This window comes from Aspergillus tubingensis (genome assembly GCF_013340325.1).
Source record: "Aspergillus tubingensis WU-2223L DNA, scaffold_11, whole genome shotgun sequence".
NCBI classification, from domain to species: Eukaryota; Fungi; Ascomycota; class Eurotiomycetes; order Eurotiales; family Aspergillaceae; genus Aspergillus; species Aspergillus tubingensis.
The window spans coordinates 840,905-865,389 of record NW_023336285.1 but is presented as its reverse complement, the minus strand read 5'-3'; the positions used below and the strand labels follow the sequence as shown (position 1 = coordinate 865,389).

At 50.2% G+C, this 24,485-nt stretch overlaps 7 protein-coding genes across 7 annotated transcripts; 2 read left to right on the top strand and 5 right to left on the bottom strand.

The window, feature by feature from the left end:
* Window positions 1-1,708: 1,708 nt before the first annotated feature.
* On the bottom strand, window positions 1,709-3,721 carry AtWU_09631 (phospholipid:diacylglycerol acyltransferase; the record flags this gene model as incomplete). The annotated part of the gene is made up of 3 exons (XM_035504737.1): window positions 1,709-1,854; window positions 1,927-3,334; window positions 3,407-3,721. The coding sequence occupies 3 exons, from the start codon at window positions 3,719-3,721 to the stop codon at window positions 1,709-1,711; spliced, it is 1,869 nt and encodes a 622-aa protein (XP_035360630.1).
* Window positions 3,722-4,002: 281 nt separating this feature from the next.
* AtWU_09630 (peptide alpha-N-acetyltransferase MAK3) lies at window positions 4,003-4,783 on the top strand (the record flags this gene model as incomplete). Its single annotated transcript, XM_035504736.1, has 2 exons — window positions 4,003-4,434; window positions 4,508-4,783. The coding sequence occupies 2 exons, from the start codon at window positions 4,003-4,005 to the stop codon at window positions 4,781-4,783; spliced, it is 708 nt and encodes a 235-aa protein (XP_035360629.1).
* Window positions 4,784-5,148: 365 nt separating this feature from the next.
* On the bottom strand, window positions 5,149-9,673 carry AtWU_09629 (peroxin Pex23-like-Penicillium chrysogenum; the record flags this gene model as incomplete). Its single annotated transcript, XM_035504735.1, has 4 exons — window positions 5,149-7,579; window positions 7,638-7,735; window positions 8,058-8,411; window positions 8,501-9,673. 4 exons carry the CDS (start codon window positions 9,671-9,673, stop codon window positions 5,149-5,151), a joined length of 4,056 nt encoding a protein of 1,351 aa, XP_035360628.1.
* Window positions 9,674-10,368: 695 nt separating this feature from the next.
* AtWU_09628 (uncharacterized protein) lies at window positions 10,369-11,313 on the top strand (the record flags this gene model as incomplete). The annotated part of the gene is made up of 2 exons (XM_035504734.1): window positions 10,369-10,545; window positions 10,624-11,313. The coding sequence occupies 2 exons, from the start codon at window positions 10,369-10,371 to the stop codon at window positions 11,311-11,313; spliced, it is 867 nt and encodes a 288-aa protein (XP_035360627.1).
* Window positions 11,314-11,885: 572 nt separating this feature from the next.
* On the bottom strand, window positions 11,886-13,130 carry AtWU_09627 (SEC14 family lipid-binding protein; the record flags this gene model as incomplete). Its single annotated transcript, XM_035504733.1, has 3 exons — window positions 11,886-12,497; window positions 12,574-12,697; window positions 12,913-13,130. The coding sequence occupies 3 exons, from the start codon at window positions 13,128-13,130 to the stop codon at window positions 11,886-11,888; spliced, it is 954 nt and encodes a 317-aa protein (XP_035360626.1).
* Window positions 13,131-14,844: 1,714 nt separating this feature from the next.
* AtWU_09626 (Ras GTPase activating protein IRA2) lies at window positions 14,845-17,271 on the bottom strand (the record flags this gene model as incomplete). Its single annotated transcript, XM_035504732.1, has 4 exons — window positions 14,845-15,005; window positions 15,061-16,903; window positions 16,953-17,086; window positions 17,154-17,271. 4 exons carry the CDS (start codon window positions 17,269-17,271, stop codon window positions 14,845-14,847), a joined length of 2,256 nt encoding a protein of 751 aa, XP_035360625.1.
* Window positions 17,272-23,050: 5,779 nt separating this feature from the next.
* On the bottom strand, window positions 23,051-24,285 carry AtWU_09625 (amino acid permease family protein; the record flags this gene model as incomplete). The annotated part of the gene is made up of 3 exons (XM_035504731.1): window positions 23,051-23,437; window positions 23,491-23,570; window positions 23,631-24,285. 3 exons carry the CDS (start codon window positions 24,283-24,285, stop codon window positions 23,051-23,053), a joined length of 1,122 nt encoding a protein of 373 aa, XP_035360624.1.
* Window positions 24,286-24,485: the final 200 nt, after the last annotated feature.

Genomic DNA, 24,485 nt, shown 5'->3' with positions numbered 1-24,485 from the left:
TTACGAACGGCGTTAGTACATTTGACGACATGCTGGGTTTATTGCATTGAGCCGATTTCGACACATAATATCTTTAATACCGCTTTTTATTTCGCAGACCAGGTCGGATGGTTTCGATTTTCCGTTTTGGATTGGTCACCCTGGATACTGCTATGTTTTATCTCTTCGTCTTGACCTAACTGTACATCATACCGCACACTTTTCTGGGCTGCGTTGCCGCATGATCCTGCAGCCCGACCTCCTCGAAGCTCCGTCGATAATATTAATACCGAAGGCTCAGTGTTGCACGACACCGCGTCCCATCCGGTCGTGCAACCCCTGATGCCCTCGTTGGAGACATTCGCTTTCTACATCTCGCCTAGACGAACCAGGACGACCACACTCGTTTACTTCCTACTTTAGTCTTTCGCTTTTCACCAGCTGGTCGAGCTTTTTACCTTATCTTCTTTTGCTCGGCCAGGTACATATTTTATCTTCGTGTCGATCGCTCACACCACTGGCGCCTGGGATTGGGAACTCAATGAAGAAAAAGTTGATTGAGGCGCCCAACTTGCTTGCACCTCATTCGCTGTGCTTTCAAGGGATTCAATGCTTTTTTATTTTAATGACCATTGCATTGGCATATAGACAGAGGGGTTATGATGAACCTTTGTATTACGGTCTCTTTTGCGCACCAGAGACCTTTATTGTTTGTTATACGGAGGGCCGTGCTCACGCGGGCTGCTCATTCTCCGGAAAGGGGAACGAAGCCGAAATGAAGCCCGACGCACGCACCCACGAGGAAGGGGACGCGGGAATATAGATGTTGACGGAGGCATCTTTCCCGAACAACACGTGTGCCTGGATTTTGTTGATTCGCTTTGCTATGGAAACACGTCACCCACCCCATCACACCCTACACCTTTTAATTCCGTTCGCACGGGACTACTCTTTTACCTCCTGTATCCCCTAGGTTGTGTGGTTTTCTGGTATCAATCGATGCAAGAAAACCATTTCTCTACTCTACCGCCCGCTCGCTCCTATGACCTAATTCATTAACAGCTGCGGCTGCGTGTGACGGGATAAGGGAAGGGGTGGTTGATTGGATGGACGAAAGTATCCATTAGCAAAACCTATTTTTAATTATAATCAGGTAGCGTTATGATTTATGAATGCTTGTATCATATATGTTTTTATTCTATTTTCCTCTTGTTTCTACTGTATACATTTCATGTCTCTTAGGAACTTCTTGAATGACTACTACGTGCTCCTATTGGAATATTTGCCCTTGTTTCTTCAGTCTAGCCGTATGTAGCTTAGAAGTAAGTCACTATATGAAATTACTATCTTATCTGTCTATACCATGTCGATAAAGATCATATGAGATTAGATCACATGCAAGATTGATTAATGTAATCACAACTTAGTCACGCCACTTAGACACCAGGTAGTACGTGTGAAATATCTCTCCAGATAGACAGAATACAACTCAACCCCCAACGATAGGAGAAACGAATGATACATGATACATGACCATTATAAGATTCACAAATCTACTTCTCTATAACAAACCTAACATACCCCACCACCATCATCTCACACATAATATAGGTATATAGTATAGTATAGTAGGTACTATGTACTAATAGGTAGGTAATTCCCAATAAAGGAAAGGAAAGAAAAGAAAAGAAAAACGCCCTCTACTCACATTACAATACATCTATCTCATTCATTCATCATCAAAAACCTGTACCCGATCTGCGTACTCCTTAATCCGCGAGACGAACGTCTCTTCGATCTGGTCTCCTTGGCCGCCTGCTACGCGAAGAATGAGGTCGTTGAGGGATGCGCGGCCGAGGATGTCGACGTGGTCGCCTATACTCTCTCTCTCATTAATATAGTTCTTTCCTAATACGGGGAGTAAGGGGGGATGGGGATGGGGGCTACCTGTATTCGGACCACCACGGGGCGAGAAGCGATCCGGCTCATGCGGCATCTCAAAGACCTTGACTTGCACTCCGGCAGGGTTGTACCGTTTCATGCGCCAGCCCTTGGCGCACATGTAGCCCGTGCTCAGGAGGTTGACGGTGCCGTCGCCCTCGCCCATGAGGACGCCGTGATCGACGCCGTCGTTGTTAGTTACTGTCGTGTCGATGCTGACGTTCAGGTTGACCAGGGGGTCACGTTCTTCCTGGTAGTAGTAGCTCCGCTCGGTGGGTTTTCCGACGCCGTAGAAGCAGTAGATTTTGAGGTCCGGGGCGAGCGGGAGCCGGGCTTCGAGGGGGTTGAGCCATGTGCGGGGGTTGTTTTCGTTCTCTTCGACTTCGCGGGCTGTGTGAGCCACGCCGTGGGAGTAGCTGCTGAGTACCTGGTCGCGGTACCAGGACTCGGATTCATCGAAGAGGTAGTTGAGACTTTCGGTGACGGTCATGTTCTTACTGGTGTGGGAGGAGTTGGTTTCGCGGAAGTTGAGCACGGTGCCGAAGGACTGGGACTGGTCGGGCAGGTCGTCCGGGGCCCAGGTTGCGTTGCCCCAGACGGCCTCGCCGCCCTTGGGAAGCATGCTGCTGATGCCGGGCATGGCGCGGAATATCTCGGCGCGTTCTTCCTTGGAGAGGAACTTTTCGAGCCCGTAGACGGCGAAGGCGTTGAGTTGGGCGGTGTCGCGCATCTCGCCGGAGAGGACGGCCGTTAGGCCCTTCACGGCGCCCAGCATGCATCCGCTGATGTTGATCCAGTTGGCGATGTGGTTGTTGACCCAGTTGCGGCCGCCGGCGCCGTGGTCCGGGTGCTCGACCCATTTGAGGAAGTACAGCACCACCTGTGAGCCCATGCTGTGTGACGCGAGCGTGACCTTTTCGCCGCCGACCTGGACGGCGGTCTCGATGTAGGATTTCAGTCGGCTGAAGTACTGGTCGCGGCGCTCGAGGTTGGGGTACGAGAGGCGCCAGTCGTAGGCGGCGGTGAAGGCGTTGGTCGGGTCGTAGCCGATGGTTGCGAGGTTCTCGAGGATCTTGTTCCAGATCCAGTAGCCGGTGATGAAGAAGTCAGTGGCGTCAAAGCCCTGCGCGGCGCGGAGCTTGATGCCGGGGGGATCCAGGCCGGTTTCCTTATCTAGCATGATATGGTTCTTCCATTCGGTCTTGTCGAGGACCAGTGCGCGCATCATACTCCAACTGCCCCAGAGTCTGCGACGGAAGTACTGGCGGGAGTTTGCGTCGGTGCCCCAGCTCTCGAGGCCGGTCGAGATAACGCCGGGGATCATGACAATGGGGTGTTTGGCGTGGACGCCTTCGGCTTGGAGGTGCAGACCGACGGAGAAGGAGTCGTATGCGACGGTGTCGCGTTCATGTTGCTGCGCGGGGTGTCAGTATACTGCGGGTCCTATTGATATATCCAAGTCGCTTGATGAGCAATTGGGTCGTACCGTGAATTCCCTGACATCCGAGAGCAATCCCTGAGGCATAACATCCATCAACGACTCCAAGTTCAGATCCATTATGCTATCCAGACTGATCACATCCTGCTGGTTGGCGAAGAGAACGGCCACGAGGACACCAAACAAGCCACCCAGAACGAAGATAAGACCATTGCGCCGTTTACTCCGAGGTTTGGTGACAAACGACTCTCCTTTGGGTTTCTTCTGCGCCGACGCAGTCGAGTCGGGGATGTCGCGGGAGTCGGACGGGGACGGCGATGCGGACGCACCGTCCTTGTCCTTGGCCACACGACGGCGGAGCATGCTGCACTTAGACGACGGAAATCATGTAAGAAGCCGGGAAAGCAAAGAGAAGAAGAAGGAGTTCACGTCAAAGCAGAATCATAAGAGAAAGGAGAAAAAAAGAAGGTTTGAGCCAAAAATAACCGAGTTTGACATGAAGAAAACCGAATCCGTCCCAATTCAGGCACCGCCGGAAAATCACATGTGCGGGACGTCATCACTTCTTTTTATTCTCGGCTTCCCTTTTCTCTCCATTCATGCCCTGCTCTCTCTTCTGATTCGAGTCCTTCATCCTCTCCACAATGACTTCCAATCCTCCTACTACAGATGCTACCGCCACTCTCACAACAACAAATAATACCACTACTGCCACCACCACCACACCCCTCCGCTATATCCGCTACAATGCCGCCCACGAAGACACTTACGTCCCCGCCATGCGCCAATTAATCTCCAAAGACCTCTCCGAACCCTACAGTATTTATGTCTACCGCTACTTCCTCTACCAATGGGGCGATCTCTGCTTCATGGCCATGGACGACAACAACTCCGAGCTCCAATCCTCCTCACCAATGGTCGGCGTCGTCGTGAGCAAACTGGAACCGCATCGCGGGGGCCCCTTACGCGGATACATCGCCATGTTAGCCGTGCGCGAGGAGTATCGGGGCCAGGGGATAGCCACGAAATTGGCTCGTATGGCGATTGATGCTATGGTGGAGAGAGGGGCAGATGAGGTAAATCCCTACCTCCAAAGTTCCCCATAGCTAAATGCATGTGCACGTTCCACTAACGATCCATCGATTGTAGATCGTGCTTGAAACCGAAACCACCAACACCGCCGCGATAAAGCTCTACGAGCGCCTCGGGTTCCTGCGGAGTAAACGGCTGCATCGATACTACTTGAATGGCAACTCGGCGTATCGGCTTGTACTGTACTTGAAGGAAGGGGTTGGGTCGATGCGGACGAATATGGATCCGTACGCTCAGCAAACAGGGCCGCCTTACCCCTTAATTGAGGATAGAACGGACACGGTGGTGACCGCGCCGGAGCCGGCGTTGACGCATGAAAATGGGAAGTGGTAGAGGTTGTTTTTACCCTACCTTTACTCTTTTTGGATACCTTGCCCCCTTTCTTCCTTTTTGGATGGATGTGAATGACTGTAATGACTATGCTATGCTATGTTATGCTATGATGAAGATATATATGTGGATTTGTTGGTCTGGTTTGGTCTGCTTGCATTGCATTGCATGTGTGCGGGGTTAGGTTGTGGATTACTATAGATACAATCTATTGCTGTTGGGTTTCTATATGGTGGGGTGGTTCCAGGTCTATGTACAGAGTGTTATGTGAGGTGATGGGAGGTGGATGGGAGGGCATAATGTACAAGATATGTATATATAACAGGGCCATGGTGAAGCCACAATCGAGCAAATAACAAGGGAACAGATCAAGCCGGATACATCGACTTCCTCACCGGCACGCGAATGGCATTCTGGACCAGCCAGTGTACCGGCCGCGGCACCTTCCGCCACTCTTGATCCAAGACCGAGGCGGCCTCCAACATAATCAGCAGAGGAAACTGCGGGCGATGCCAGGAACCGATCTCGATATCATGCTGCGTGAGCGCAGAGGCCACTTGGATCTGCTGCTCCCGCTCTTCGCCGCTGGGCTTGTAGCCTGAACTCAAATAGGCGATGGGGTTGGTGCGATACTCCCGGGGTAGTTTGTCGAGCACGGTGGTCTGGAGCTTATGGTCGGGACGGTGCAGATCCAGTCCTACGATGACTTTGCCCGCACTCACATCCCAAATCGTGTGGACGTTGGTCTCGGGCTTTCGGGGCACATTGCGGATCAAGGAAGTCACGACCGTGCGCTTCATCTTGTATGTCACGTTTCCGGACATACACGCGTACCTCCAGAGGACCCGGCAGATGTTGTAGTATTGGCCTTTGAAAGCGACCAGGAAGAGTCGCTCCCATGCGTGCCGTTCGAGCTTCGTTTCGGGGCGCTCTAGGCATCGGAAGAGATACCGCAGAGCGGTGGGCATGTCTGCTCGGAAAAGAGAGAGAATTTGGGTGATGGTAGCACTGTTGAAGGTTAGGTCGTTCTGCTTGCAGATGTCGAATAACCGGTCCAGGGCAGCAAAGTCTTTCAGCCGGACGATGACACCGAACATCTGGCTGATCAGAGATGGAGCGAAACAGCTATCTCCGCACGAGTCGGCGGTCTGCCTGATGAATGAATCCACGCTCTTGCCACTTTCTAAGTGTGCTCGGAACGTGTTCGGCAGGGTCAGGTGTAGCGCCGTCCGCATCGCACCCATGTTCTCCAGGTACCCGCGCTGCAGCATATACGTGACGAGATCTGCTTTCGCCTTGGGAGCAACCAGGCAATCCAGCAGGGTGAGCCATGTGTTGGGATCCGGCCGAATGCTCAGTCGAGACATGGCCAGCAAGAACTGACGGAAGAAGCGGAGGTCTTGCCTCTTAGCCGCAGACTTCAGGAGGATATTAAAGGTATCCACCGTCGCAAGGTGTTCGGACTTGAGGAAGATGTCGCGGGCGGCGTTCAGAAACTCATGGTCAAGCAGATAGGACAGCGCTCGATTCAATGCAGCCGTCGACATGAAGCTGGAATATGCCTCATTCCGGAAAAGCTGCACAAGGGCCCGCGCCACTTGCTTTTGGTGCGAATAGGGAATCTTCGAGTTATACGAAGGTTTTGACCTCGTCAATTCCTCCACATGTTCCGCGAAGTCCCTAATCCCAGACAAATTCTTCCCAGCAGGTAGAACCATATGCAGCTTCGCGGCCTGCTTGACAGCCGACTGTATATCCCATACACCTCGAACCAACGGCACTGGCGCACCCTGACGCTTCAGCGCTTCAATAGACGGGATGATCGGGAAAAGCGGGATTTGGATATCGACCAGAGGATCACTCTGCTCCTGCAGTCTCCTCGCCTGCGCAATCCTATCGCTGACCAACTCAACCACCCGCTCCGAGCCAGACAGAATCACTCTTCGAAACCGACCCTGGCTCTGCAACGGACGCAGCACATGCACCTTGCACCCATTATGCACCGGCACATACCAAACATTCTCCTTCAACGCCATGTCCGTGACGCCGGCCAACAGCGCGATCGTCTCCTCCGGCACGAGCAATTCCTTCTGCTTGACACCCTTCTTCGCCCAGACATGCGTATCCTCATGCATCTCCTCCAACATCTCCCGAATCTTCGTCCACTTATTCCACTGGTTATTCTTCGCCTTATCACGGCCCTGACTCTGCTTCGTCAAAAACAGCCGATATCTCAACTTCCGTCGGTCGCGGTGCGATAGTTGCTTCAGCGCAATAGCGGGCGTTTCACCAGTAGATGATCTCACACCCTTCCGGCCCGTCGTCGGCTGCACAGGTCGCGTCTGTAAATCGGAGAAGATATTGAAGACGTGTCGCTCGCTCTTCACCTCGGTTTCCGGGTCATTGTCTAATTGGTTATAGATGGATGCAGGTGATCCGGTATCGGCATTCTCTTCACCACGTTTCCCTTTCTGCGGAGCCGTTGCTGACTTCCCCTGCTCAGGCGGAACAACATCCCGCTTCACCTCCGTCTTAACAGCAGCCTCCGCCGCCGTCGTCGAAACCCACCGTCTCGACGAGCTCCCAAACGAGAGCTTCCGTCCCGCCGGTGGCGGCTTCGCTACCGTCCTCCTCCCAGCAGCAGCGTTATATACATTTTCATTTCCACCTGGTGTATACCGAGAAGTCGAGGAAACAAGTCTCCGGTGTTGTCGTACAGCCGAGCCAACCCAGCGAGGGTACAGGAATAGGAGAGGTTCTTCGGGACTAGCCGCAACGGTGTCTAAGACGGTAGATAGACTACGTCTTTTCAGACACGGTCGACCACGAGATAACATGTGGGATCGGAGTGACACACCAACCAAGCGGCGGAGGGGTGGGAACTTGGAAGGCGTGGTGGCCGGGGTCGTGGTCGTAGAGAGATCGGAATGGCCGAGGGAAGAAGAGGCAGGGGAGCTTCGGAGCCAAAAAAGTTATTATTACTGTTAGTTAAGTTAGGTGTTGGGTTGGGGTGGTTTGCCGGGGTTGGTAGGCGGTAGGTAGGCGGTCGTGGTTGGCATTTTTACCGCGCCTCCGCGGTGCCAAGCATTTACTCCGTATACTGACTGCTCTTTGAGATGATTTATATGATATGAATACATTTTGACAATAAACAGATGGATATTCATACACTTCACGCTAACTAAGCAATACTAACCCACCCCAAAACTCCAACCCCCATCCAGACAGAATACCAAAATCAAGAAGAATACTGAAAAATATGCCCTTCCCTACCTACCTCCGCCTCCTTAGGAATCCCCTTAATCTCCCCACCATCATCCATTGACTTGAACTCGAACCGGCCAGAGTATCTCGCCAACAGACTCCCGCGTTTCGAAACGGGGGTCAGGTCCAGCATCTCCATGCTCGATTTCCGGTTCTCGGCTCGCAGGACCCCCGGGCCCGTGAGATGGCGTCTAGCTGTTTCGGTGGCCTTTCGGAGATGATCCAGCTTGCGCTGCAGCTCGGTGGCTTCGCTGTCCCCGCTGGATGAGGAGAGTTGTTGGGAGAGAGACTCGACGAGGTCGGTAAGGTGGAGGACGAAGTGCCAGCGGGAGGCTTGGAAGACGAACATGGACATGATTTCGGGGATCTGGATGTTCATGACATATCACAATTAGCATATTGCTCCTGCTGGATGGGATATCTGCAGGGAACGGGTAATGCTATGGGGGGGACTACCTTCTCATCCAAATAAAACAACTCCTCCCCGCCTTCGTCGACGAACCGATCCAACGCATCCACCTTTTCGCGATCCACAATCGCTACTCTCAACGCGTGCATCAACGCCGGGATATTCGCTATTTCCTCTATCGGTGCCCCTTCCTCCTCCATCTCCCTTGAAGTCGTCGCAGTCGTGGTCCGACCCAAACTCGTAGTCCCATACCCACCCCCACCGACCTCACTAACCGGCCTCTTCTTCTTCTTCCCCGAGTGAATCGTGAAATAATCCTCATTCAATCTATGCGCCATCTCCAACTCCGTCCGCCCATGTCTATCCACTAACCGTTTCGTCCTCACCCGCACCCATCTGCGCCGTCGCACAAACGAATGAAACCACGGATGCGACCCATGCCACGCGGTCGATTTGAACGAGAACGAATATTGCCATCCCTGGTCATCCACGTCGCCGGACATATCGACGTACCAGGACCGCCAGGCCCACACCCAGCTGGGATCGGGCACTTGCGCGTTCGTGATGTCCACGGGACTGTCGCGCAGATCGCCAGTCTGCCAGGCGGAGGGGTCGAAGTTGAGTAGGGAGCTGTGCGAGTAGAGCGGGATGCCGAAGAAGAACCACCCGCGTTGGTTTTCGTAGAGGATGTCGAGCTCGGTGTTGGGTTTTAGGCCGGTGAGTTTGGGGGCGTTAGCCCCTGTAGTTGTAGTGGTGGTGTGGGTGGTGAAGAGGGTGTTGCTTTCTGGGGCGAAATCCGTGGCGCTTACATCCTGCGAAGGGGGTGAGGGTTGCTGTTGTTGGCTTGCGCTGTCACTTCGACTTTGGTATTGCGAGGGGGGAGGGCTCGTGGTGGTTGCTGTTTCTGTAGTAAAGAGGTCTGATATTTCTGGTCTTTCGGAGGGTCGTCTGCTGGATGACGGTATGCCTTCCTCCTCTTCATGGTTGTTGTAGTTGGTATTGTCTTCATCATCGGTCGTAAGCCCCAATCGATCCGGTTGCCATTTAGCGTACTTGCGCTTCTTCAGCTCGCCGCGAATTGACCTTTTCGTCCATTTCCGGGAGACGTGGCTGCCGCCGTTTGTTGTAGCGGTGGGAGTTTCAGAGTGGCGGCGACGGGGCGCAGTATTATCGATGAGGGCGATAGAGCTGGCAGTTGTATTGGAGTGGTCGATGTCCATTGTAGGTGCCTGCCTGCCTGCCTTACCATCCACTGTATCAGAAGCTGAGACCGATCTTAAAAGTAATTATAAAATATAAATAAAGTAGAAAAAGGGATCCGATCATCGCAGCGATAATAAGGCCATCATTCCGCAGGGATAGAAGTTAATGAATAAGTGTTGTATGTGAGACAAGACAAACAACTAAGTAAGTGACTAGACTAGTTGGAGATTAAAAGGGGACTCTCTCCAATTAGAATAAGTAATAATGGGAGCCTGCACGAGCAGAGGCTACGTACTATATAAAGCAAAAAGATTTTCTCTCCAATTAAGATTAGAGCCTAGCCCATTGGAATGGTGCGACAAAAACAACCCACCGGAACCTGCCTGGTTGGGAGAAGATGATGATGGAAAAGAAAAAAAGTAGTAGTTCGTTCGTAAAGCAAGGCATGGGGAATGGGAAACTTCACCTTCCCGATTTCGATCAATGATGACATCGTTTGCGGGGCGATCGACGCTGTGTAATGCCTGAGGCAGATAATTTCACTTGTTGTGTCCCTTGTTGCCTTAGGCAGCAAAAGAGGGATAGTTGCTATCGTAAAGTTAGTATCTCCGCATCAAACAATCATCAAACATACTCTACGACGCGTGATTCCCCTCCCTCCTCACCACCATCCTCACCACCACCACACCAGAAATAATAAAGAGAATAGAAAATGTCCACCGACCACCACCGCAAAATCGAACTCCAATCCTCCGCCGACTTCACCTACCTATACGCCAACACCGTCGCGCTCTCCCGAGCAAAACTCGACCTCCACCTACCTCCATCCGCGAACCCCAACGATGGACCGGATCCCATGCGCGAGCGCGTACGAGAATTAGTCGATGAGGTAAGACCCTATCCCTTTCCAGATAATACATACATATAAATCCCACAATGTCTAACGATGACATTGTAATCTATCCAGTACATAAACCGCACCTTCAACTCCGCCTCCCCCTCCATAAGCATCAACGGACTCGACTCCACCTCCCCCGAATGGCCCTTCCCAGCAGCCTTCACGGCCCCCACCGAACAAGTGGAATACGAAGCGTACGACGGGAAACTAGCATCGCGGGTAACATCGCTGTATGCGCAATTGGAGTCGTTGACGACGACGGTGGCGCAGTTGAGACGGGATGCGCCGGGCCGGGCGGCGAAGGCGTATGCGGAGCAGTTGAGGAGGGCGTTGAGGGAGGATGAGGAGGAGGAGAAATTAGAGGATTTGGAAGGGGAGGAGGAGATGAAGGAGGAGGAGGAAGAAGAAGAACAGCAGAGTGCGGGACAGGATACGGAGATGGCTGATGCGGGGCCCACGAGCACAACGGCGACAACGACACGGACTCAGAGGAAGGGGCCGATGACGAGGTCGCGCGCGAAATTGGAGATCTCGCTGGGGACGGAGAATGAGGCGGAGAGGTGGCGGAGTGGGGAGATGGCGGAGGTGTATGAGGATGCGTTGCGGACGTTGTTGCGGCTTCAGGGTGAGGGGGTCTCTGTGGATACGAGTGGTGATGGGACGGATGGCAATGCGCTTTCTTCGACACTGGGGAAGGCCGAGAGGGCTGGGCGGGCTGTCGAGGTGGTGGAGAAGAAAAAGAAGGAAGACAAGAAATGAGTATTTGTTTAGGCTGGTCTGCTTACCACTGCATTGTTTATCTTCTCTGCTATGGGTTTGGGTCGGCGTTTGCTGGGGTCTTGGGATGATACCAATCCGTTTACAATGTGTTTACAATAATGAAAGATCTGATGGACACGCTCTGCAACGTTCACTCTAACGCTATATGAGTGTATACCCTGGTTCTACCTAGAGCATCCTGACCACGTAACACTTTTATCCTCTGTCCCCTATTACTGACTGCCCCGGCTCCAATCTATAAAAAGCACCTCGCGCCGCTCATATGGTGTTTGATATCTGACTGCAAAAGGAAAACAAGCACGACCAAAAGCAAAACGTATAACAATAGGACCGCGGAATCCCCGAGAACAACTCTCAACAACCCTTCCAGCACGTATCTTGAAATATAAAAGAAAAGTGGACAGGCACCCGCGGAGTACCTCTCCCTAGCAAAACAGTTCTAGAAACAAAAGAAGGGATATAGATCGGCAAGATAGTGCCTGAAGCTTTTACCATATTGATCCAAGATGTAGAACGAAACAGAAACAAAACCGGTTGATGACACAAAGCCTCTATGCGGTGGCCTGAGCCTCAGCCTCCTTCTCGGCAGCAGCCTCAGTAGAAGCCTCAGTAGCAGCCTCCTTCGGGACAGCCCACTTGGGGGTCTTAGCCCACTCAGACTCCTGCCACGGGCCCATGTCGCTAAGCTCGCAGCCTCCGGCACACTGGCAGGTACCGCCGAACTCAACAGGGAGGTTCTCAGCGGGGACCTGAGCCAGCAGCTCCTTCTTGTAGTTGGAGCCGAGAACGTGGATCTTGTTCACGGTCACCGGGTCAAGGAAGCCCTTGACCACGCTGAACACGCTGCTGAAGCCCCAGGGGGCGTTGATCAGGTAAAGCTTGCCCAGACGCTCGGGGTAGTAGTTCTGGGAGATGGCAGACGCCTGCTTGACGTAGCCATAGACGGAGGGGACGCTGGTGATACCGACGCCCTTCAGGTCCATGATGGTGCAGCAAGTCTCAAGCAGCTTACCAGCCTTGCGGGAGCAGGCGGGCAGACGGGGGTCGGCAAGCTTCTCATACTCGGTCACGAGGTTCTGGAGCATGCGCTCGCCGGTGGTGATCTTGTACATGGCATTGAGGTCAATCTTGCCCAACTTCTCGATGTAGACAGGACGGCCATCCTATTTTGGATTCCGATCGTTAGCGTCTCGACCAGTCTAGCGGTGGAGAAAAAGCGGTCTGTTCAAAGTCACGCACCTTGTCCGTTTTGTGGTAGTACTGGGGGTAGTATTCGAAGACCTTGGCCTTCTCGGGGTACTCGAAAGTGCGGACGAGCTCATCAGTGCCGAACTCCTTCCGCCACTTCTCGCAGTCGACGAACCTTTATTCCCAGAAGTGGCTGTTAGCGCGCGCTTCGAAAGTTTCAGGTTTCCATGATCACAGTGCATAGCATCTCGTAACAAAGTCTCCGTGAAACAGGTGACAAAAATAGAAGACAGAGACTTTCAACTCCGTTTTCCCAGTAGCACCCGCTTACGCGTAGGCTCCAGCAACTGACGCTAGTCGTCTCAACATAGTCAGGGAGCAAAAACGTACATGGTCTTGGCAGCAGCGACATCAAACTTCCGGGCTCTCAGGAAACGCAACAGCGTCAGAGTATCCAGCCTCTCGGTGTAGCCAAGCTGTTCCAGCTCGGCCCGGAGCTGCTCTACCTTCGCATCCTGCTCGGGGGTGGTGTGGCCAGGGTGGCCGGGTTGGTCTTCCGGCGCAGTGGTCGGGAAGTCATAGTCATCGTACTTGGACGGAGCCGCCATTGTGAAGGTGATGGTGGATGAAGAGGGTTGGGGGAAAGGAAGAGGAGGGGAGAGTTGAGAGAAAGTTATAGACCCGAAGGCGGGATGAGTTGATGGTCAAAAGGGAGGAGGAGGCAAGAGGAGAAATCGGGCGGTGCAGGGGGGGGGAGAAGAGAGGAGGAGAGAGAGGGGAGTGGGGAGGGACAATTAAGCGGGATGTCGCAGATAGCAGCGGTTAAGGGGAAGGAGAAGAGGAGGAGGAACAACTGCCTAGAATATTGAACAACTAAACTGGAAATTAACCTAGAGGCGGAGAGAGAAAGAGGCAAAAAAAAAAGCCAGAAGGCGAGAAAGAAATGAGACGGCGGACGGAAACAGCCAAACTTAGACGGGAATCCAAACCAAGTCGAACTCACTGCAACTTTCCTACTACTGCTGGAGTTGATCACTCACTCACTACTACTGTACTTACTCACTGCCTACTTACTTGTCTGGCCTGTCAAGTGGCAGCAGTCGGCCTGAATTGCGTGCCTGAAAAACCGAGGGGTGGCGCGTAAAGCGGTCAACCTTCCATTCCCCCCTTCTTCTTCTTCGTCTTTACGGACTACTCTTGAGGCGTCATGCGTGGCTGCACCTGTTTCATTATCGATCCAATTTACTTTGTTGATTAGGACACATCCTGCTTCATGATCATCATTCTCACTATTCTCACTGAGACCCCTCACAACCCCTGGTTTGCGACCACCTAAGCCTCTCCTTCGCCAATGCGCCCTTTCGTTTCAGGGCGGTCGCGCCGTTGCCATTCTGCGTCCCGGCGGCAGTGACGTAGGTGTCTGGACCAATGCTGGTGGGTGTCTGGGCAACTTGGCCGAATATCACTCGGCGGAAATTGCTAGTCAGATATCCCCGACGATCGCTAATTTACATTGACTGATTTGAACAGCCCAGGTCGATCATCTTACAGTCAGAAGAATCGCAGAATCCTAAACAATGTCCGGTGTTGCAGACTGCTCGTGGCCTAGACACCAGAGCATCATCCTCATTAAAAGCCATATGATATATGATTCCGGGGAATTCACAACGCTAAATCCAAGGCATACTGGTACATATAAACACAGGGTAACATGACGGCCGGCCTCACCAGAGCCGCTGAGCAACACAGCGCACCAATCTCATCAAACCGTACTGACCCAATTAAAAAAAAGTCAAAGCGCAATATCATTCAACGGGGTATAGCCGTCGCAAGGACAAAACGAAAAGCAACACTGCTCAGAAAACCCGGCTCATGACCACTCACCCCCGAGCCAGCGAGGGAAGAGTCCAGGACCACACGCTTGGGGATTAACAGAGCTGGTCGCCCCACCACATTACTGCCCCGCATAGGAGCCCTATCTTAACAAAATCGGCAAAACGAAAACAAAAAAATAAAACGCAACTCATCTTATGCATCCATGGTCGACCCGCACCACGTCTGGGTGGGAAGCCGCATGGTGAAGTGTACAAATCAATCGTCCGTCCCCAGGTCATAACGTAGAATAGACGATCCAAACAGATAGCACGGCCACGGCCTTCGGGACATGTTGGCGTATATCCAATACCAATTGTCGTTCATCAAATTGGCGGCATAGTAGCCAAGACCAAAGGCTGGCCTGTCTTGAGGCTTGCCGGTGACTATCCGCTCCGTTTCATAGACGTCGTGATAGAGTGTAAAAGAGAGGCCATAGGTGCTGTCTCTCTACCACCCTTTCTTTCGTGCAAATCGTTTGTTCAAGAGTAGAAGCACCTTTGAGACATTGAATTGGACGTACTCCAGATCCAAGTCCTCCTGGTTGTCCTTTTGCATTTCGAGCAGATCATCGAGCTTGAGATCCAGCTCCAGAAGACCACGAGCACGGCCTGGCATGGTTGGTTAGTTAAGATGGGAATGAAAAGGGTTAGATTCACGGCGTACCTTTGTAATGCAGGCTGATGACAAAAGTGCCTGGCAAAGGACTCTTGAACATAAAGTAGATGTTGGCTCGTCGGTTCTCTGGAACGTTACTCTTGCGAATGACACCTTCCTTTTCAAGCTGCTGATGTGTAAATTTGTACGGCCCGAGCTCCTGGTGCTTCTGCTGTTTCCGCTGCTTGCCCTCGGACTGACTGCGGACATTGTGAAGATACGACTTGTACGTTTCCAGCTGACCCACCAAGTACGCATTGTGGTCGCGTATGGTAGCAAAGACTTCTTCCAGTTTCTTCGTCTCCTTCAAGACATTCTCCTTCAAGCCGCCCAGGTAGGCCAATTCCTGTTCAACCTCATCACGCAGGAGACTGAAGTCATCAGCACGTTCGATGACGCCCAACTTCATCAATTGATCGAGCAGTTCTATAGTACGGATTCCTTTCCGGACCATCACCGCATCGTTCTTGAGGGTTGCAGCACTCTCCGCAATGAGATATAGCCGTAGCGGACGACGCATTGCGGGGTGTTTCGGAGGGAGAGACCGCAAAATCTGGACGAAGGTGGATTTGGCCTCCATAAAGAAGACTTCTTCTTGGGTGATATCCAAGGCCGCGGTCAAATCATCCAGAGACGTCTCCCAGCGGCTAAACAAGGGCACGGTGATGGTCCTGTTTTCCTTCCGGGGGACCTGTGGTGGCGCAGAACCAAGCTCCTGCAGGATTTCATTGAGATGGGAGTGCTGGTCCTGGGCCAAAGCCAAGCTGTGCTTCTCCAGCAGGGCGTGTGTGGCATACATCTCGTTCAAAGTAATCTGCAACTCGAGGTCTCGCTTCGAGAGCGCGACGTAGTTGTCCATCTCTAAGCTCTCATAGAAATCTTGCACATCACACAGATCGAGCATGAACTTGTTCACACGTTCCTTGTTCTGCTGGATAAAAGGCTGAAGTTTCGCCATGTACGGCTCCTTGGCGTACGAAGGTTTGTTGGCCAAATTCTGAAGCATCTTCGCAATAAGGGTCAACGTCCGGCGGGGTTTCTCCGTGGGCGTCGATTCAATCAACATATACGATCGAGGCGTGACAATAGCGGGATTGATGAAGCGAAGGAAGAAGAATCCTCCGATCAGGGTACAGATGGTCTGATCTTGAGCGTCCGGGTACTTGCGTCGAGACAAACTTCTGATCTGCTTGCATATCCACCGAATGCCGTACGGTGTCTCTTCCACGGACTCGATAATTATGTTCAAGAATCGGTTGGCATAGTCGGTGAGCATCTTCAATCGCGGTTCGATAATGGCCTGCACCTGCGCATTTGCCGCTGCATCTTCCGCCGTAACAGATCTCTGAAGGCTTTCTGGCAACGAGCCCTGCTCCTCTTCGATCTGTTTCACCATGGTTTCATACACTTTGAGCGGGTTGATCTCCAAGTCGACGTCGCGCAGCTCGATCAGGGCATTGATCTGGTTGGCAAGGACTTGTTTCAGGTAACTCTGACCAGGACCGCGCCGGGTGTAGGTGGTCATCATGCGGGAAACAGGGGTGTTCTGGCGCAAGAGTGACGAGTATTCCGGCGTGTTGTCGAACTGATAGGTGAGGACCGACTGAAACATGGTAAGTAGCAGATGTTCTTCACGACTCTCATACTGATTTCCGTAAATAGTAAACATCACGGTTTGCAGGAGGGAGTCGATCTCGGACATGGAGACTAGGCGGCACAGGTGGGCGATGTGGCGGGGTTCGGACTGGAGAAGGAAGAGAAGATTGCCGTACTTCTGTGTTCGCTCATCGTTAGGAAAGAATCCCTCCTGGGGATCTATAGCGTCGTCGAGGTGGCTGGCAACTTCGTTTTGCTGGTACTGTTAGGAACTACCCATGCAAGACAGACGGATCAATTCTTACTTCTTCCAGAGCCATACGGTTTTGAATCAGCAGGGCAATCCGTGAATCCAAATACCGCACATCTTTTTCCAGGACGAAGTTCTTCTTCGATTGTGTTGAAATCTTCGCCTTCAGTTCGCGCAGATATATTTGAGCTGTCGCATAGAATGTCAGCAAACGTTTCCAAGTTGAAAGAGATGACACCCAAATCCAGTGACTAACCTCTCGCCAGATCGTCTGATATATCCAAATCCCTGTCCTTAGCGTTCATGGACATGTACAGCGCAGTGACTGACAGCCGCTTCGACTGGCGGAGGGACCGCGTATCGTGGGAAGACATGGTGTTTTGGCGTGTGACAGGCTGAAAGGAAGAAGACGATGAAGTCGAGGCTCTCGAAGCGGGTTGTAGCATCGTAGCAACGGACATTATGTGCAAGAAATGAGCGTATAGAGGTGTGCTGGGATCGAGCAGCACACGATTGGGCGTTCAGGCGCGATATATGCGGGCGAACAATCAACCACACCGATACTCGACACCTTCGATATCGCGATTATGACAATTCGGCTGTGATCGCAGAGTTTGTCTTTAATAACCACTGATCATTTGGAACAAGACAAGCGAGTGCAGCGACGCAACGCAGGTGTTCCAGAACCCCCTTATCGGACGTGTGGAAAGGCTGTAGCTGTAGAGGCGAATGAGCGATCGGAGCGAGCTTTGTGCACGGTTGGTGAGTTTAACGGTGTTGGCAACCTCGAGACGTGGACGCCGCTAGTCGCGTAAGAGAAGGAGTAAAAATAGGATGGAGAAAAAGTAAAGGGCGATCGGAATGGAGGATTAACGTGTAGCGGAGCGCGATGGATGCGATCAACAGGAGGCGTCTCAGATACTGCCCGGCGGTTATAAGGGTTAACTTGGAGAGCAGCAAAGATAGGCGGTGGGAATAATTCCGAATCGGAGAGGGACGGAGGAGTTGAAGAGGAGATTAAAGAGAGATAGATGGGTTGTGTGGTATGGAAGAGAAAATTTCCCACTGCCAAAGAAGGAAGGAGGCGCAAGGCAAGGATGGAGAGGATTAATTTAATGATTGATGGAGAGAGTGTGGAAAGAGAGAGACTGGAGAGAGGGGAGGGAGGCAGGCAGGAGGAAAGATGCCGGTCGGATGCAGAGGAAAATCAATCAGGGCAACCTACTAACCAACAGGGGGAAGGGATCGGAATGACAGTGAATTAAGAAGGGAGAGAGGGTGATCAAGTAAGAGAAAAAAGAAGTAATAAGGGAGAGAAGAAGTGCGGTGAATAGAAAAAAAAATAAAAATAAAAATAAGAAGAAGCGATCCCAATCAATCAACTTTGTAGAATGCGGCAGGATATCAGAGTGGAAAGTTGACAATGTGGTGAAGGGGATGACGACGACGACAAGAACAAAGAGGGTACAACTGGAGGGTTGGAAGTAATGAAGAGGGAAAATCAATAATAATAATAAAAGTAAATAATGATCATTAAGGGAAGAAGAATAAGAAGAATGGGTATTGATTGAGCCAGTGCACCAGAGATCCAGGAGAAACAAGAAGAGGGAGGGGAAAAAAAGGCACAGGATGGTTCGCGAGTGGACTTAAGGAGGGGAGAAATAAATCCGCTCGAACCCTCACGACGGCGTTTACGGTTGGTTAAGGGTGGAGTTGGTTTCCGTGACTTGCAGCGGACGGGATGGAGAGCCAAGCAGGTACCACTGCCACTAAACAAAAGTAAATACTTTTTAGTTGCGCGAGGATTCAAATTTCGTCAGGGCAGTTTGACCTTGAGTATGGACTGGTGTGGACCTGCATCTAGTCTACATCTGCATCAATATCATGCTGAGGGTTGGTTTTCTTTTCTTTTTAGAAGTCAGTTTAATAAACGTGTTTCTTTAGACTGACAAATTCTCCTACTTGTATGTATGTATCATCATTTGTATTTTTCTTTTCTGTTTCTTTTTATTTTCTCTTCCCTATTTCTTCTTACAGCGAGTGTGTCAATCAGTGAGGAACTAACTAGCACTGACTAAGTATTGCATGAGAGGGGGGAGGAGGGGGGGAAAGGAAAGGAAAAAAAGAGGGAACGGAGCACAGGGTGGCCCAACGGTTGAACGGATTACATGAAGGCCCTCTCTCCACCCAGACAGCCCCAGAGACCCAGTGAACAATTCCTGTTCCTGAAATTGGTCCCTACGGTCTTGGTGTGTCGGTCTGTCGGTCTGTTCCTCCCCTCAGGGATTATTAGTTAGTATTTTTACCCACCCACCATCATCACCACCACCACCACCACCACCAGCATACGCCTCCTGATTTTTAAGGACTGGTCAATCCATCCCGCTTCCAGCTGACTGACTGTCTGACAGCCAGACAGAGAGAGATAGGCAAGACAGACAGAGACGAGGTTGAATTAATCAATGCGTCATGACTGTCAATCCAAGACAAAGAATTTAGAGACATTCTCCAGGTCAGATGTTTTGGATATAATAACTGGCCTATACCCATGGACGAAAAGATAATAAAATAAATTAGCGTTCGTTCAATTATATTTACCGCTTTGGGTACTATTTCTCCCCCTCCTCCCTCTCCAAGTCCCTCCTTCAAACCTTGGATGGCCCTTAACATCATCCTCATCCCATTCCTCTTATGAAAGAAAAAAATATTACTTCGTTATCCAAACAACTAACAAATAATACCGAGATACATCTAAACCAGTAAAATCACAGTAGTATCCATTAATCAATTAAATCAATCATCCGGATCGTCCCCCCCGTCCTCTCCCCCAAATAATGATATCCGGATGATCGTCTGCCGCCGCTTCTTGACCGTCGGATGGTCGCCCATGCAAGAAGACGCAAGGGGAAAAATCCAGCGGAGCCCACGGCTTGCACGTACCGTAACCGGGGGGTGCAGATAAATGTTTAGTAGCGCGTAGGTTAGGTTCGGAGCTAAGCAAGAAAAAGAAATAGCGACACTAAACCAAACTAGATAAAATACCAAGTAGAAGAGAGACTAGCATCATTTGCAACAGTAGTACAGTAGTAGCAACAACCAGGCCATTTTCACAGAGTAGAAGAAAAATAATTAAAGATAATTCGAAACTTAAGATGATATCTTAATCTTCTTTTTAGTGCATCAGCCCATCGCATGGCACATTCCAAGGTTTTGCAGGAAATGTTTAATTTCGCGTGACCTGAGTAGTTGTTAGTTAGTTAGTGCTGTAGATACTTTTGTAGTTTAGTCAGTCCCTTTTCCCCATCCGTCCGCTGGCTCGCTTTGTCTGTCTCTGTCTGTCTCTTTTTTACCCCTGGCCCAGTGCTTCTCCGTCCACGGGTACCTGAGTCCCCGTAGTCCGTATCTAGTCTGTTGCCACCACACCCACTCACTCCTCTCGGTCGGGTCGGGGGTTTGGCACAGTAAGAGAGAAGTAAAAAAAAAAGAGGGGATCTACTCCGTACTCGACAACGCGACGCGGCACTAGTCTGAACTACTTGCTACTGCACACGCAACTGTGCGGAGAGAAAGTGGAGGGATGAAAAGGAAATAAAAAATAAGAAAATAAAAAATGAAAAAATGCACAGAATCTCAAGAAAGTCTCGATTTACACATGCATGACATCGCTTTTTTGAGTTACGACCCCATAGGTCAATCATCCTGTCATGGGAGAACATCATGGCAGGCAGGGCAGCACAAAATTCTAGGAGGGGAGAGAGAGGAGGGGGGAGCATGACTTACTCCGTAGTTCGTTTACCTGCAGGGCGCCCAGTTCCAATCTAACTTTAGCCACACACCACACACACTTGATGGGAAAAGTAAGAGAAAGAGAGAGAGTTTGGTACCACCGGTTCACTAATCACTACTGCCGGGATAAGATTGGTGAGACGAAGTTGCCGGGGGCGGAGTATGACTGAATCTTAAAAAGGACCAAGTTTCAGATTTGCGCGATTCGAGTCATCCATCCCATCCATGGATTGGACGGGAGTTGCATGTGTGGTACCTGCAGCATTGGTGGCTTTTTTCATTTTTAGTACGTACATTAGGCCCGCCTGACACGATGGATTGATTGATTGATTGTTTGTTTGCTTCGCGTAGAATGGAGAATTTGAAATCGAAATCTCATGTGTCGAGATGATGTGGTTTTATTGGCTTTTTCTCTGATGAGGGGTCTGAATCAGTGGGTTAGTCATTTTATTGTAATAATGTTAAGCGATATGCTTGATTTGATCCCTTCCTATTTACTAGTAACTGTACAGCTGTAGTCGTAGTAATTTTCCCACAGTTGTTTGATAAATCTAGTCTGCAGATTTGCAATTCTCGCGTAGTACAGGATCTAAAGCATGTCTAGGAATTTGGAGTCGGGTAATTATGTGGAATTGATGAGCGATAATGCAAGCCTATGACGATGCAGCATTGCGATGCGAGACATTTGAGATACGATCAAGGTCGGTGGGTAACTACTGGCCCTGCCCTCGTGAGCGGGAGTACCATACAGAGTACGTAGTAGAGATTCCACTCCCTCCTTATCAGGGATCGGCTATCTGCCAAGTTGGATGCATACCAAGCACCCATGATGGATTTTGCCACTGCATTGTATCTAATTGTCTGTTATTCTTGGCCTGAATATCTTCAACAATAGAATAGCAGTCAATAACCGTGAATACCCTTGTGGCTTAAATTCTTGGTAATAAGGGTCAGTTGTATGCATGTAGATCGACCGGGGTTCTTCATTCTGAAGCCTCACGGTGCATACTGCCGGGCTTGGCAGGAATACAGTAAGAAAAATGAGATGTTATAGTAAAATGATGATAAATTATCTACAATCAATAACCGAAGAAAAGAAAAAGACGGAATACCAAAGTAATCTACCTAATACAAATATCAATCCTGCATGACTCGTGAAGCGAACCGTGAAATTGAAACATAACATACTAAGTTCCCGCCCCAGGATTGACGACTACTCTATCTAGATAGCATATCAATCCCCAAAAATCCCTCATTATATGTTAATTGTTAATGATCTCCCGATATTAACATGGATCCTGCGACAGGAGCAAACGATGGAAACGATCGACATGATCCAACTTAACCTCGCACAGATGCCTAGTAGTAATCAGCAGTGACCACTTCTCGTCAGCGTCAGCGTCATCATTGTCATTAGTAGCTTCATTTACTCCACATTAATTACTACACAGTTTTTGTAGATGAACTCATATATCTATATAATCGGCAAAATAAGCGAGTAAGAAGGTATGATTCAGATCCCGACCTCCTACCTTCAAATCCCTAAGTACCAAGACAGTTTCAAAGAGAAGAAAAAGAAAAAAGAAAATGTAGGGAAAGAAGCAATATCCACCCTCCCCAATCCAGAAAAAACCCATAGTAGATAATCAGCCCAACCCCAACTCTAATCTACTAAACTTCGATAGTCCACACCTGTCAAAAGCAAACATCATCCACTGCCATGCAAATCAGCAATCCGCTTATTGGATGTCACGGATTACTACTGGTCCTAGCTAACTAACGAATCAACTATTTCTTTTCAATACTAGGTAACTAAATGCATTAAGCTTGCCTATGCACATATGCGCGCACACACACTAATCAATCGTGTACCACCTTCACGATACTAATGTGGGGTCACACATATCTTTGTTGCTGTGGTACATCCACAAGTGACACACATATGCAATGCATGCAGCCTGCAATCTGTGCATTATGCACCACAAATTTCAGTGTGTGGTTGTGCTGTCAGTGGAGGTTGTCTAGCATAGTAGGCTCCTCCTGGTTGGTTTATGTCTGGGTTGGGTTGGGTTGGGTTGGGTTGGGGTCTTATTCTGGAATGATACTGATAGACTATGAGCACAGGATCTACAGTTAGTGTGGTATATAATTGTCTTCTAAATTGGTTAGTGGAAAGCCAAAGAAAAGCGGTCTACAAGGAATGGAGCCATAGTTATTCGATGAAGCAAAAGTATGTTGGATTTTATGAGAGCTTATTTTTTAGCAGTAAGCAAGTAAGAAAGGGAACGACTAATGATACCAAGCTCCCAGGTGATCTCAAGCCGTGGGTAAGACGCAAGAACGGTCATCCTGTTCTCAGTGACTGTCTTACTGCAGCCCAAGAAAGTTCAGGTAGCGCAACCGGTCTTCATCCCACATGAAGAGCAGGTAATTCGGGTGGCCGGTTTCATTAAAGAATGTTCCTATGTCTTGATTGGGCCTATTCTTCAAGACTGCGTACCAGAGCCGATGCGGGCCATTGTCCCCCTCGATGAATACAAATGGATCAGCCATTTGTTTGTTGAACATGTTATCATCTGGGGAAAAGTTCTGCTGGTTGAACTTCTGATCTTTGCCATCTACCTTCAGATACATAGCAGCAAATATGGCCCTGCCAGCAGCAGCCCAGCATTTGAGGCGAAGCTGCTCTTCATCATTCAGTCTTCGATCCCAACTACCCCCGTCCATCTCTTTTCTGAATGACAGCCCTTCATACTGCAGATTGTTAGGGCTAATAGCACAATTCAAAGCCCGGGTCCAGAGCTTACCAGATAGTTGCGATTCTCCGTTTTCGAGATAGCGACAAGCGCGTCTTCCAATTCTTCATCAGAGAAACGCTTCGTGTGATCTAGGGTATTGGTTAGCATTTCTGATTTAGTACCAGCAAGTGTTTGGGGTCAAAACATACCCGGATAATGGAGGAACGTAGTCACTGTCAACACCTGGTATAGCATCCAGCCAGTGAACATCTCTAGGAAATTCATCCAAGGCGACTTGGCAGCAGCCGAGGTCATGGTGTGGCGGGGTATGTTGGTCATCGCTTGCAATAGAATATCATGTATGTACAGGGCACGTTCAATACGTAGCATCTCATTTCTAGAAGCCCTCTCCCGCATGTTCCCAGAACGTGCCACATTCAGGGCCCGAATTCCGATGGCGGGAAGCGGGTTGGCATAGAATTGCACAATACTGTAGAACCGCAGCATGCTGCGGGCCTGCTCCTCAGTTACTTCCTGCTCCAAATTGTTTCTGTGGGCATTGTAACGAGACAGAAGAGCCACATTGCCTTCCTTTCGGTACCAGTCTGGTTGGGCCATGTCATAGTGGACATACGCGTAGACTCGGATCTCCTTGGGGATGGTGTTGTACATGACATGTCTCATCCAATTAGCACCATACGGTGCGATTCTCTCTAACATATAAGGACATTCATTTCGAATGAAGCCTTGCACTTCGGCGGCGGGAACTTCAACCAGAATAATTTTGTTTTGAATGTTTTCAGGAAAGTCGGAGAGACTTGGTCCAGTAACTCCTGGGTTCACCGCAGAATGACTTGACGCCATTTTGTAAGTGAAGGCGCTACTACGTTTTTTTTTTTTTGTAGAAGTTTCTAGTTTTTCGAGGTTTGCTTTTTGCTAATTCCTAGGCGATAGAAGATTGAAGAGGCGTGTTGCTGGGAAAAGAAGGAGATTTCTATGGTTACTTGCCTCTTCTTATAGTTGTTCGAGGAAGGACTCGCGGAGAGTAACAGCATGCCTTAGTC